This window comes from Leuresthes tenuis, unplaced genomic scaffold (genome assembly GCF_036924035.1).
Source record: "Leuresthes tenuis unplaced genomic scaffold, fLeuTen1.0.hap1 SCAF_14, whole genome shotgun sequence".
NCBI lineage: Eukaryota > Metazoa > Chordata > Actinopteri > Atheriniformes > Atherinopsidae > Leuresthes > Leuresthes tenuis.
In genome coordinates this window covers 13,942,275-13,956,698 of record NW_027325368.1, presented here as the reverse complement: position 1 = coordinate 13,956,698, position 14,424 = coordinate 13,942,275, and the positions used below count along the sequence as shown (strand labels likewise).

At 38.4% G+C, this 14,424-nt stretch overlaps 1 protein-coding gene across 2 annotated transcripts; it reads right to left on the bottom strand.

Annotated features, from left to right (window-relative positions):
• Positions 1-1,958: 1,958 nt before the first annotated feature.
• aqp4 (aquaporin 4) lies at positions 1,959-5,843 on the bottom strand. Of its 2 annotated transcripts, none has more exons than XM_072363767.1 (5): positions 5,740-5,843; positions 4,732-5,149; positions 4,476-4,640; positions 3,806-3,886; positions 1,959-2,969 (listed from the first exon to the last, which is right to left on the bottom strand). In XM_072363767.1, the coding sequence occupies exons 1-5, from the start codon at positions 5,829-5,831 to the stop codon at positions 2,718-2,720; spliced, it is 1,008 nt and encodes a 335-aa protein (XP_072219868.1). In that variant the 5' UTR covers positions 5,832-5,843; the 3' UTR covers positions 1,959-2,717. The 2 variants fall into 2 exon arrangements, with proteins under 2 accessions (XP_072219868.1, XP_072219869.1); XM_072363768.1 differs by having other exon boundaries at positions 5,586-5,799.
• Positions 5,844-14,424: the final 8,581 nt, after the last annotated feature.

The following is a 14,424-nucleotide window of genomic DNA, read 5'->3' as shown; positions in this document are numbered from 1 at the left end:
ATGGAGTCGTGTGTTTATGTGTCTGACAGCATCAGACGGAGAGTGTCGCATGCCTTCCTGTTCCTGTACCACCCTCCAACCCCAGAGCCGCAGACTCAAGGCAGTTTCCAGAATCAAACAATTTCACGCAGCTACTGGAGGAGGAAATGAACTGAGCCCAGAGCAATAATAAAATTATACAAATGTTATTACAGACTCGCCTGCTACTGTCCTACTTTAATTCAAATTTGGGCACTCCAGGCAGTGCTGGTGGCAGAGACCTTCCTGAATAAATCAACATTAGCTTACGTCTAAATTATTAAGGAAGTGGGAGACTTTCTTGTTTATAGTATGAATTATTAAACAAGTGTTTAACACTGTTTTTCCTCATGAATCCCCAAATATTAATTGCTAATGATCTTTAAGGTGTGTGTTTTATCTTTTTGCCCTTTCTGTTGCATGCAGAAAATTCAGAATTTGAGTTTTCAGCTTGCATAAATCTGCCTGTTCTCATTTAGATAATTATTATGTATACTTTGCTGGCATCAATGTGATGTGCAAGTGAATCTCCAGTTATAACAATATTACCATCGTTCAGTTATTGTTGTTTTTTCCGATGAATGTAGATGTGAGGGGAGGCAACAGCAATGAGGGCTTTTCATGCATTATGATGTTTCTGTTCAACATCTTCCCAATAAGCCATTCAAGACATCAACAAAGAGATGACAGAAAAATTGCTGGTACGATATTTGCTGCGACTTTTCATTCGCTTTTCCCAGATGAGTTGTCTGCAACAACCTTTTGGAATTTGTTTGATGCAGTCTCATGATTTGTTGGATAACATTTCATGCAAAAACTATGAAATTTCCCAGATGTCTTGTTCTGCATACCAGCAGAAGTTATGTATAGTAAGTACAAAATTAGATTAATAAGGAAACCATGTTTCTAATGCAACACGGACTGCTATCCCCATGTGTCCTACTTGTACTCTGTAGAGGAGCAGAAACTAATACATCTAATCTGAGTGGTCCCAGTCTTCATCGTCTGTCCAAGGAATAAATCCTCAGTGCAAGAAACATCAGATTTATGCACTAATTTATCTGGACTATAAAGATGATTAAGAGGAGCTGAGAGGATGCTGGCATCAAGCAACTGAAGCTGTAAGGTAACGTGTATGCAGGTAAAGGATGGTGCTGCAGCAGCACTCAAATAGTATAATCTTATGCACAGAAAAGCATTGGCACTCAATTTAATCAACACAGGATGTGTGAAAATATTCCAGCAATTTCCAAAACTACTTGCACAAATGTGTAGAAGCGGTTTGAATACAAAGTGACCAAAAAAAGTACTTCACGATTAACTTGCTTATGCTACTATTTGACTGCTGGGTCTTTGTTATGAAGCAATGCAACACTTAATCCTCCTGTGTAGCTCTGAATTAATGGTCTGGACAAATTTCAAATGAAATGCAGCTCAGACTTATGAATAAAACTGACATATGTCTACCCAGGCCTGCAGTATAACCTGCCCATTGAAGGCTCGTGGCTGCCCTCCTCTGGACAAAAGTGAATGGAGCACTATTGAAAAGTAGGCGACTCACAGTTTGGCCATTAGGTGAGGCTATTGTCCCATTTATAAACTGCATTGAGGCTGTGACTGTGTGAAAGCAAGTTGGTCCATGTGAGTGAAAACTATTTAAATCAGTTTCTGAATTTTACATTATTTCTATCCGAGCAAATGCATTATGGTCATGTAATGTGCAGCACAACAATCACCATATGATGAAAAAAATGGTCTCCAGATTGTTTTTTTTTAGACATTTCAACGCTTTTGTTAGCATGTTTGCAAATGATCTATGAAAACTTTGGAACTGATTAGAAAGAAACTTTATTATAACAAACTCATATATTTTACATCTAGTCAAGCTTTCAGTTTTTGAGCACAACATGAAATCAACAATGCAGATCAACCAAATATTCTATAATAAATTAATTACCTAAGTATGGTTCACAGCAGATAGCACAGAGAAATAATATGTGTTATAAAAAATATCTATAGCTACAGTAAAAAAAGAAATAGCTAAGTGCACAATTATTATCAAACCAAATTACAAATTCATTATATGAGTGGTGGTGGATTTTTATAAAAAACAAAGAAAAAGAAAAAGTTGTTTCCCTGATTAATGCACTGAAAATAGAGAGCACTGTGATATGAATTTGTTAATAGATCTTGTCAGAGCTGTTTTACATTGCTTGGGTTCTGTAATGTGCTTAATGATCACAAGTAAAACCTCTCCTTTTATTACATATGTAAAAGACAGACTGAATGTGACACTAATCCAAAAATAACAAGGCTGCATTTTCTTCCTCACTTCTCCAATTCAACATGATGACCCCACATAATTGGTTGACCCAGCACTATGTCCTTAACACAGTTTTTTTGCAGGCTGTCATTTTGCAGCATGCAATGTATAACGCATAGCAACACTGCTATAAAATCACTCAGAAGGGTCCTCAGGAAGGATTTCAACAGATTGCAGGTGTTTGTGGGATTGAGCCATAATGTAATATTAACTGTATGACACTGATAATAATACAGCTGTGTTGTGTCATTCACAGAAATAATTTTCTGCTTTGAGGGCAAAGCCTTTAGAGGGTGACAGGCTCTAGGTGGATACTCCAAAGTTTGATTGCCATTCTCCTTTACAAATTGGTCTCCATTTCCAGTGCACGTGATAGTCATACAGAGGACAGAACTTCTCCTGTCGAGTCCTGGAGAGGGTCTTTTTTTTCTGCTTTCTCCTGATCAATGTTATGGATAGAGCCTGGCTTGATGGCAAGGTCGTCAGTTTCCACCTCCTTGTATTTCGCTGATGGGTCCTTCTTAAACACTTGTTTCAGGATCTTCTTTATGTCAGGGTCAGGACAGTACAGGTACTCATACAAACCGGCAGCCAAAATGCCTCCCAGAATGGGACCCAGCCAGTATACCTACAATTAACAGGAAGGGAAACATCTTAATTTGCCGGCTGGTTAATCAGTGCCTGTAGTAGCTGCATTATTAGGCATGTGTCAACAAGAGAGGCTACTTCAACACATTGGACATATAGATGCTCAGCATTTAACTTGTGAACTGAATAAATGAGCTGAATACATTCAGCCAAGAGTTCATTTAACTCAAAAACCTAATTAAAACAAGAAACAGTGGGGAAAAAATCAAATCAGAATACTTTGTATCTTATAAACATGATTGAATATTAGATATTTTCTCAATTTTTCTTTTTTAAAAATTAAGAAAAACAAAAACACATAAATGATCCCATGTTAAGCTGAATTGAACTTTTATCAACAGGGGAAGATTTTAGTTTTAGCATTGGCATTATGCATTTCCAAGCCACTTACTCTAACCCTAACCTTGACAGATGGGTGCCTAAATCACTGACCTCATTGCCTGACCTTCAAAAATCCCTTTAAACACGTGGGGCCTACCATTTGATCCCTATAAAACACGTTGAACCCCACAAGTGTAGTGAGTTCCATGTTTATAGAGCTTATGAATAGAGAAAAACATGTTTACACAGACACACACACACACACAACATGACACCATGCAGTCTGCAAATATCCCACTGAAAATAATTGCCTAGATACAAAGAAAAAGCTAATGCTCTTTTATACCTTTTTTCCCAGCATCTCATCATGAAGATTTAGATGAGCATTTGGTCAATTTATGGTTTTGTCAGCATAAAAATTACTTGTTACACTGATAATGGTCCACAATTGTATTAAATAAAAGTTAAATCATCTATTAGGGTAGTATCTCTTACCCAGTGGTTCTCAAAGTTAAGTGTAACCATTGCAGGCCCGAAGGAACGAGCAGGATTCATGCTGGCTCCCGTGTAAGGAATCTGAAAGACAAATAATTGAATTTTTTTTGGTCTTAAGGATGAAACATCATAGCTGTCCTTGAGATCAGGCATGCACATTAGGTATAACCTTTTTTATTTGACTCATTCTGACTTGGTAGAATATATCCTATAAAAGCTGTATATATATATATATATATATATATATATATCTTAAGTATACATTTGAAAACAGATCCAGGCAGAGCTCAGTGGAGCAGTGTGAGAGATAACATCTATTTCCTTGTGCATTCATTGGCACCTCAGGGTTCAGGAAGCCCCCGGAGATCGGTTGCCATGCGATGGCAAACCTCCAATAAAGATCTGTACAAGTGAGTGTGAATCACTGAGAAGAGTACAATATAACACATTGAGGAATACATGCTTTAAGCACCTCTTCTCTTTCAACTACAGATGTTTGCTCTTTGAACCAATCTTGTTCTGCAGTTCTTGAATGCAGGGTATAATACGATCTTCTGATTAATCTTTAAATCTGCGTTTCACTGCTGGAGGAGACTGAAACAGTTCTATTGTATTCACATTGTGATGTAATAGCTGTCTGCATTTAAGCAACATAGTGGAATTTACTTACTGCAAATAAATGACCTATAGTTACAGCAAAGCCAATAGCCAGGCTTGCAGAGCCACTGAGGTCTGTGCGTTTGGGATCACAGGTGGCAAAGACACTGAAGACCAGTTCAAATGTGATGAGGAGCTCAACAACAAGGGCATGTCCAACTGAGATGTTGGAGTTTACCTTGAAAACAGAAGATTTTCTCCATTAACAATGTGAAAATGCATCTTTCACTTATAAATGCAATTAAAAATGAAAAGGGTTAAGTTGTTACCGTAGTCACACCGAGGGATCCTCTAACAGCAGCAGGTGTGACTAAGTAGAGAATCCCAGCTCCGGTAATAGCTCCCAGGCACTGAGCCACCACATAGAACGCAGCTTTTGCCAGGCTCAGCTTTCTTGTTACCACCATAGCTGCAGTGACGGCTGGGTTGATGTGTCCACCACTGATGTGGCCAAAACACTGCACCATAGTGGCAATGCTGAGGCCAAAGCACAGTGAGATGAGGACCAGGTCTGCTGGGGGAGGCTTCTCCTCCCCAGCAGACCAGTTGATAGTGGAGCCCAAGCCAAGGAGGACAAAAATGAGAGTTGCCAAGTATTCTCCAGACACAGCTCTCCAGAAGTCCTTGGTCCAGATCCCTTTAAAAGCCACCATTATGCTCTGACAGTTACACCAGGACAGGACCCTCCTGGCAAAAAGAATAATGAGAGAAATGATTAGCCTACTTGTGTATTCCTGGGGTGAGCGTGTGGCTGGGAATGTACTGAACCTTATCAGAACAGCTGCCTCTGGGCAAAACATTAATAACTCCACTAGGGATTTAAGCCAGTGACTTTCCATGATAAAATGCCATACAGAGCACTCTTTAAACATTGTGTATGAGGGCAAATTATCATACGCACATGTCAAAGCATCCAACAGTTAATCGATGCCAGTATTGAACACAAATCTGGATATGGTAAGAATCTACAACTTTAGATTAATAATGCTAAACTGCATGATTTGCAAGATAAAATATTCATGAGTTACTGAGAAGAGAAAAGTTTGAATTCAATTTAGAAAGTCTTGCAAATATCTTTTAGAATAGGCTTGCAATAATGATTTCATGAAAAGCTCAAACTTACCAAATAAAACCACGTGTTCTGTCTCTCTCTGTCCCCGTTGTGTGTGATATGTTGTCATTCATAAGTCCTGGTGATTTATTGAACCAGCAGAGATACCTCTCCCCTCATCACATCTACTTCATATGTTGTAATGGTCGTGACCTGCAGTACTTACAGAAGAGCAGCGGGCTGTGTGAGCGCAGGAGTGGAGCAGAGAGGACGTCTGTCGGATGAACATGAGCCACACATTGTGCCCTGGGACCGCATCCAGCAGCTTTATTGGGTTACTACCCAAGCATCCTCTAACAGGAATTAAAGTGTCTGTTAAGGGGGAGGAGTCAAGAGAATGCTTACAGTGCAAGTGCGATAGCAACACAATGTTTTCAATCAGGCTCAACGTCTTTGTCATATCAGAGCTTTAAAAACATGTTGGAAAAGGCACAGTAGTTACAAGCACTTATACTAGAAAGAACAGAACCACATGTTCAGATGAAATTGTGTAGCTTTAAAAACTTAAAGACCTTTTCAACTTAACCAGATAAAAACAATGCTAAACAATTACTAAGACATGATCATCCAAAAGCAATTAGACAATTATAGTAAACAAATTGTAGCACAATTGTTGTAATATCACAAGATATACAACATATCTGTGAGAGATAGATTAAATCAGGTCTTCAAGTACAATTTGTGACATTCTTGATTGAACGTTCCTAAATTCATAGATTGAATGTTTTCACACAAAGCTTACCTCTTTTGTTATCTCATATACATCATGCAGTTTCATAGCATTCATACAAAATGCCATATGCATGTTAATCTTTCAACAACAGGGCAGTGATATATAAAAAGCATAAACATCTGAAAGATATCAAACTAAATGACAAGTCAAGTCACTACATGCATTAAGTTTTTTTTTGTTTGTTTGTGCACATGTCTGAAACCTATTCAACGAAATTAGACTATTTTACAATGTGTTTTTAGATTATGATTTTGCTCCTCTACCTAAATATATGTAATGCACAATTTGAACGTGATGACAAGAACTAATTCACGAAGTAGGGGAATCAAGAGAGTTTAGCTCAGTCCTTTTGAAAGTCACCTCATTGTTCAAACAAGACAGGACTCTTGCTATTGTGCAACAGGTAGGCTTTAAGGTTTAACCTGAACAAAAACCTGGTTTGCCAATCTTTTGGAATACAGCCAAGATTTGGGGTTTTATTGGATGTGTGAGACCTTTCAGGATCATAAACCATAACTTAACTTGTATGCAAGAGCCAAATAAAATCCCAAATTTCTATTTTTGTCTGACCCAGGAACACCAGTGCTTGCACGTTTCCAAAAAAGATACAATGATCTCCTTCATCGTTACCATGATAAGCCTCCAGAAAGAAGCATTGCCTAATTGGGATAAATGGAAATCTAAACTTGTTATCTTCACAGTGATCAAACATTAAGTGTCATTGTTGAGTGAACACAGAGACCTCTGTAACGTTGTTATAAAATTCCCTTCCCCCTTGATTATCTGGATTATGGTAATTTGTTTTGGAGAATTTTGCCTCTATACCTTTATGAAACTGAGGTCACAGAATAAATTATATCAGTCTCTTTTCAATATATTCGAGTCACTTTGATGATATGTAATTTTTCATCATTCACATTCACACTCATTATCCTGGCTTTGTTTCATTTGATTGTTAAATGTGTTTGCTGGTTTATTATGCTGCATATGCATGTTTCCCAGGACGTTTGCATGTTTTCTCCTGGTTTCCTCTCACAGCCCAAAGATATGCATTCTTTTGGGGAATTCCAAATCATGACAGCAGCACAGGAGGTTGAACTTGTCCTTTTTAATACGTGGAGTAACATTAACTTGACTTTCCAAAAGAGAGCATCACATAAAACTATGACGAGTTCCAAAAAACAACAAACACAGCAACATCTCAAGGCTTTGAAATTCCATCTCAAAGATATGAGTCGTGGTGCAGGGTTGGCTGATGACCGAGTTACCTGACCTAATTATTTGTTTAGTGTACTGTAAATCATTGTGCATGTGCAGGGTCGGTCCTATATAAAACTTGATGTATTCTCTACAGCCGACATTTTCATAGGCATGTGCACAAGTTGCACTAATTCTTAATGGATTAAGATCAGTTTTCAGATCAGTAATTAATCAGTAACTATAAGATTTTGTGAGACCCAACTCAATGATGCATTCAGTGAACATGTCAGTGACCTTGCTGTGACAATATAAGTCATGTGTTAATATTTTTCAGAAAGTTTATTCACGCTTGTTTAGGCCAACACAATAGTTTCTGTTCCCTGTCAAGCACAGGGAAGGTCAACGGGAGACTGAAGGCATTCTTTCTTTCTGTCTTTATTTCTTTCTTTCTTTCAGTTTGTTGTATTACTCTCCCAAAACCACAGATAAAAAAAAAAAATCATGTAAGCAAAAAGCAGTAACCTACGATTGCTGTCAGTATGAGCAGAAAAATATTTACTTATATTCATGCTCACATAACTCTCTAACACATGCTAAACCTGAAGGGCATTTTTTGACGAAACTAAGTTGTTGTGCTGCAAGCACAAAAGTTTGTTGGCAGTCAACCTTTGCTCTGGATACTTCACCTTCTCAATTTAGGACGGGCATGAAGGTGGCAGTCGCTTTCTTCTAGAATTTCAACATGAGGAGGTGCTGTGAGGATATTATGATGCATACTGCAAACAACTGCACATCAGTGTTACTGTAACGTGACCCTTCCTGTGATACCATAAATTACAGGAGGAGAGTATTTTTGATATTTTGCTGTCTCAATTTGGATTTAAAGACACGCTGTTCTGCAATAAGATGAAGATGAATTGCTGACATTGCTCCTCACTTTTGCCAGAGAGTATCCTCTTGCATGTCCAGTCACAAACTAAACCTCAAGAGTGATTTCATAGCAGAGAGAGGTATCTTCCTGGTTTCTTTTGAAAGCAAAAACTCACCACAAGCAAAAGTTGGCAATTATGCAGGCATGGAGTTTTATTTACAATAGTAAATATGGCCACTAGGCTTTCCCTTTTTACACTGAAATGTAAATCTGAACACTATACACACTTGAATATTGATGAGCAACCAAAATCATTTGAAACCGTTACTCAGTATCATGAGGAATTCTTGTCCTGGATTGGATCCTGTTTCAAAAGCTCCTCCAGGCGTCACACTCATCAGAGGAGTCCTTTCCTTACTAATTAAAATCTTGCCTTAATTCTTTTGATTTGCATGTGTTTAAAACACTTGAGTCAATGAATGTATGTTGAGTACCAGTTCTGTTTGATTAGAGAACTACAGTGTCCTTTCAAGTGAAGCATTTTGTAGAGAAGGGCTTCTTAATGTGTATAAAAGTAATGGGAACCATTGGGACTGCCAATGTTTTTTTAAACTTTTTCTGGGAACTTTGAGACGTGACTGATTTATATATTTGGAGTGAGAACACTGACAATAATGAAAAACATGGGTTGTGAGAAATACATTATGAATGTAAACAAGTAAAGTGACAATCAATACAATCACTATTCACAAAACAAAATTCACCTATGGTCAGTCTCAATATCTGCATGATCCTTTTGGACATGCATGACTCAAATTGGACACAAATTTGCAGAGACGTCTCTTTGATGGAAGGATTCCCACTGTATAACGCTGGCAATGTGACTGATGCTTGTTTGTGATAGTTGTCATAATGAATAAATCTGTGTTGTTCATAGTTTGTTTTAAAAGCCTCTATAACCTACACGGACATAGCTCTAAGTCAAGAATCCAAGTCTAATCCTGTTTGTTGCAGTGGTCACAGGTGTACTCACCTTTTTTGTGCTACTTTGCATTTATAAGTGCTAATCACACACCCACATAGCCAACATGCAATCAAATTGTAGAAATTAATGACTAATGTATCATGACACCAGGTCCAACACGCAGTTGTAATCCATATCCACATACAGACTTAATAAAATTATAAAACTGACAACCCCAGATATTCAGCATCAGCTGTAACCCCAGGGATTGAGGAAAGGCTGGCTGTCTCTGGTAGCAAACATGTTTTCCTTGCAGATTAATACTGCCATGCTTTGTTAGGCAGAAGCTTGTGCCTTTGTTATCACTGCGCCATGCCAAGTTTTCTACATGCCACAGTGAAGAGAATCCCACTGTGTTATATAATCTATAGGCTTGACAAGGAGCCAAATTAGTGGTCGCCTTTTGAAAGATAGGACTTGTGAAAGGATTTATTCTTTCTGAAGTAAATGAGGCAATGGGAACAATCTGCCTTTGAAGGCTCTTTTGACCCTTGACACACTGAGAAAAAGAAGGCAGTTAAAAAGTGGCAGATCTGGTAATCTCACATGAGAGGATGGTACAGCAAGCACATATGCATCCAGTATGAGTTCCTTAAGATTATTAGGAGCAAAGAAGGCATCAAACTGGTATAAGGTCTATCTGCTGAACCTTTTTTTTTCTATTGATGTCCCTGTGTCCTGTTTTCAGTTAAATCTTTTGGAATACACGAAACATATAAACAGGGATATATAGACTGATTGATTTAGGGGCAGCACAATCACTTATTAATCAATAAAATTCCTTATTTCAAGCTGGTGATAAGAATAGATAACAGGGGTTACACAGGTTCTCACTGTCCTTTTACAGAAAATGGCTGAATCAGTAGGCTTAATGCGTTCATGATACATACACAGGCATGGTAGGAATTCATGGTTTAACTTGTGATACAACCCCATGACAAGCCTCCATCTTTGATGGCAAAACAAGGCTTCAGTATTCAACTCATACATTCAGATTTTTTTTAAGAGAGACATTACACTATAAGTTAGCCCTCATGAGACTCTGGCTAAAATGTGTGAATTGGGAATCATTTTAGGCAAAATTTAAAATGTGTCAAGTTTTCGAGCAGCCTTTTATTTCTAGACATTTCACAGTTAAGCACTTTATTGAAGTACATTATAATTCTTAACTCCCACATGAATTGAAAAGTTAAAAAAAAGCTTCTAAAGGAGACTGGGAAAATATTATGAGCCAGTTGATGTATAGAATCTGAGTTTTATTATATTATCTCATATGACTGAGTCAGCTCTCTGTTACACACAATCAATGAAGCCCTCAGCATAAGATTTATCTAATGTGTCACCATTTTCAACCCTCTAACTCTATGATGCTTTTGCTGCATTGCACAGTACATGATCCCTGTTAATTCTCCTACAATAGAAGCATTCAATACAGATAGCATTCAATCAAGACCCTGACTTTATTTTCATGTTGGAGTTATCATAATTTTATAAGGATCCTATAATCTCTATGTAAGTAGACTTAAACATACTGATCAAGGCACAATGACATACAGTAAATGCCAAACAGTAACTGTGCAAAGAAGATGCATTTTTTCCTGATGAATTAGCTGACTAAAAAAATTGAATCACATCATACATGAAAATCATGTGTACACTATTCCACCTAAACAACACTCTCTGCTTTTTTTCTGTCAGTATCTCAGAAGCACTCGGAGGACCTTGAGATAACGGTGCTGTCAGACTAAAACAACCTCAAAAGATCCCACTGTTTGCAACCGTGGGGAGAGGGCACATTCCATGTAAGCTTCATTACTCCTATTCAATCACCGAGCATACTCAGATTTTCTACTTGGGCTAACTTGAGAAAAATGCATTGTTGTAGGGGTAGAAATCCAGTTTTCTATCTTTACCAAATACATGTAGTTATTTTAAATTTGCTCATTAACATTAAACATAAATCTATCACTGGTACTATTGAATATCATCAGTGTACTTCAGCTAGAGCTTGCAGTTCAGGTAAAGCACCTTTCAGTGAGGGCATCCAAGAGTTTAGTTCCCCTTTCCACCATCCCCACCCCCTCTGGCCTCTTTTGCTATTTATCCATCTAGACTTGTTTTGGTGTGAGCTGTGTGCTGTATTATCAAAGTAGTGATGTCCTCCACTCTTAAGCCTTGTATGGCATTCGGGTCAAATTGACCCGTTTCGAATTTTTAAAAGAAGAAAAATGGTACAAGTAGGCATTTTTTCCACCTGAAACTCAATGGCATTAGCATATTTTCTGTGATAAACATGTAGAAACACGAAAAAAGGTTTTGAGCACACATGCTACTATACCTCACACATATGGTCTTCGGGTCAGTTTGACCAGCATGCACAGAGACACAGACACACACAATGTTACATTAGTGTCATCAAAGCACAGAGAAGTTGTTTGTTCTCTTTCTTTATTAGATGTTATTCTATAACATTGTAAAAATCAAACATTTTCTTGCACTATATGCTTTACACCTACAAATCAAGGGGGTGAGACAAAAGAGATAAACACCTCTAAATCACAGTACAGTCTTCCACCATCAGTATGACCAAAAGATTTAACTGCCAGAGGGCTTTGGAACTCATATTTGAGGAGAGTCAGGCACAAAGCGATGTGGAGGATGTCTCCAAATATGAGGCTAATTTAGATGTCAATTCAGAGTGTTCTGATTCTGAAAGTGAATTTAAAGATGGCCTTCACTCCGAATATGCACCACAAGGAGCACCACAGGTAGCCGCTGGAGCAGCCTGAGAGCCTCAGACATATTTGTCTAAGAATAGACAAATTGAATGGTCTTTATCCCCAGTGATATAACCCCCCACCCACCTCCCGCTCAGCTCCTAACATAATACGAATGGTACCAGGGCCCACACGATTTGCATTGACTTATGTTGAGGATATCAATTCATCCTTTGAGCTGCTGATTCTGGGCTGCACAGTGGTGTAGTGGTTAGCATCGTCGCCTCACAGCAAGAGGGTTCCAGATTTGATCCCCACCTGGGGTCTTTCTGTGTGGAGTTTGCATGTTCTCGCCGTGTATGTGTGGGTTCTCTCCAGGTACTCTGACTTCCTCCCACTCTAAAATTGTCCCTAGAAGTGAATGTGTGTGGTTGTTTGTCTTGTTTGTCTCCGTGTGGCCCTGTGATGGACTGGTGACCTGTCCAGGGTGTACCCTGCCTCTTTCCCAATGACCACTGGGATAGGCTATTCTGTTTTTCCCATTACTCTTTCCCGATCATGAGGTTATCTTCTGATTAGTTTGGTCTTTTTATTTTTCATAAGTTTAATTTATGGTTATCCAGCCTGTCTGCACTTTTTGACTATTCAAATAAAGTCTCCAGTTCACCATCCTTCCGTCTCCGGTTGTTGTCTGCATTTGGGTCCTCATCAACCTGTACAATCCATCAATCCACAGCCCATCTTTTATATACTATCTGTGATATACTAAACCATAAGTACCAACTCCACTGAGGGAGGTATTCAGCTGTAGCTTAAGAGGAAGAGCAGTCGCCTCCCAATCGGAAGGTCGGTTGTTCGACCTGCTTACCCAGGCCACATGTCGAAGTGTCCTTGGGAAAGACATTGAACCTGGACTGCATGATTGTGATTGTGAAAAAATGCATAGAATAAAAGCACTGGCTAAAATGTGCTGTATGAGTGTGTGAAAGAATGGGTGAATATGCCATGTAGTGCTAAAGCGCTTTGAATGGTCAACTAGACTAGAAAAACGCAATACAAGGACAGTCCATTTACCATTTATTCATCTACTGACACAAGGCTTAAGCTAATGTCAAGATGCTGAAATAAAGGTAACTTCTTTGGCTGAATTGACTTAATCCTAGAAATAAATGTATCTATTTGTAATTTTGGGGGAGGATATTGAAGTCTATATACTTTTTTCCCCAACTATTACATGTATGTATCAAGAGCTCAAGACCGAAGTGTTGCTCCTCTTTGCATAACTGTTCACAGAGATTTCCCCATCATTAAGTGACTAGGACCCACACACCTAGTATCTCAACTTTTGTTCTCATTATTCTTGCATAGTTACGCTGTGGATCATTTGACCTTAATTGAGGAGAACTGTACTCTTCTAAATCTGTGTATCAGTATTTTGTTACTGATAGGGCTAACGTTATAGCTATGTTTACATTCACTCGCAGAGTCAGGGGCACAAGCTTTGCCTCTATTAGTTGAGAGGAAATATTGCCTACATTTTCAAAGCATATTCTGGGCATCTGTATTTTCTCTGTGACCGAAATCTTCAAATTATCTCAGCATCCCACATCAAGACAACTTACATTTAGATAGATACACAGGACAAAAGCAAGCTTTCCCTTTCAGACATTGCAGATTGTCAACAGTGTGGCTAATGTTTTATTTGATAGCGAGAGGCAGGCATTATAGTGCCTCAGTCTAATTTACAGAATACTGACATGCAAATTTACATGCACAAGTGCAGCCATTGACAGTTTTCGGGGCTTGGCCTCTAATCACAAAGCTAAAATTAGGTCTAGAACACACAGTGAATTGTTCTCTGTCCAGCATTCAGAACTATAATGTAGGCTGCTATCTGTATACAGTCCCCAATATGCAAGAGACAAAATACATCAAGATTATAAGAAGAAACAAAAAATGTAGATAAACTGAAACACAATGATTGAAATCTGAAGGTTATGCAGTCTTTGCCCTGTACCTTTTTTTTCCCACACAAGTATTTATCTGATATAAGCACTGACGAACAGTGATGTTACGTGACAGCACCACATGTTATGAGGGGCCTTCACAGGAAAATCACATCATCTTCAGTACGGGTCATCATCACCTGCTGGGGATTTAATTTCTAAAACCTTACCCCCCCCCCTCTCTCTGTCCCACTTTCTGTCTCATTCAATTCGGCTAAGTTCAAAGAGATTCAGATGAAATTTTCCACTACTAATAATGTAGTGCAGACTAAAAAAAACAAAAAAAACCCCAAACAAAAT

Coding starts and splice junctions, on each gene's coding strand:
- aqp4 (XM_072363767.1), bottom strand. CDS start 5,831: ATGCGGTCCCAGGGCACAATGTGTGGCTCATGTTCATCCGACAGACGT. Junction 3,887..4,475: donor CTATAGGTCATTTATTTGCA/GTAAGTAAATTC, acceptor TTTGTCTTTCAG/ATTCCTTACACGGGAGCCAG. Junction 2,970..3,805: donor TTAACTTTGAGAACCACTGG/GTAAGAGATACT, acceptor TGTTAATTGTAG/GTATACTGGCTGGGTCCCAT.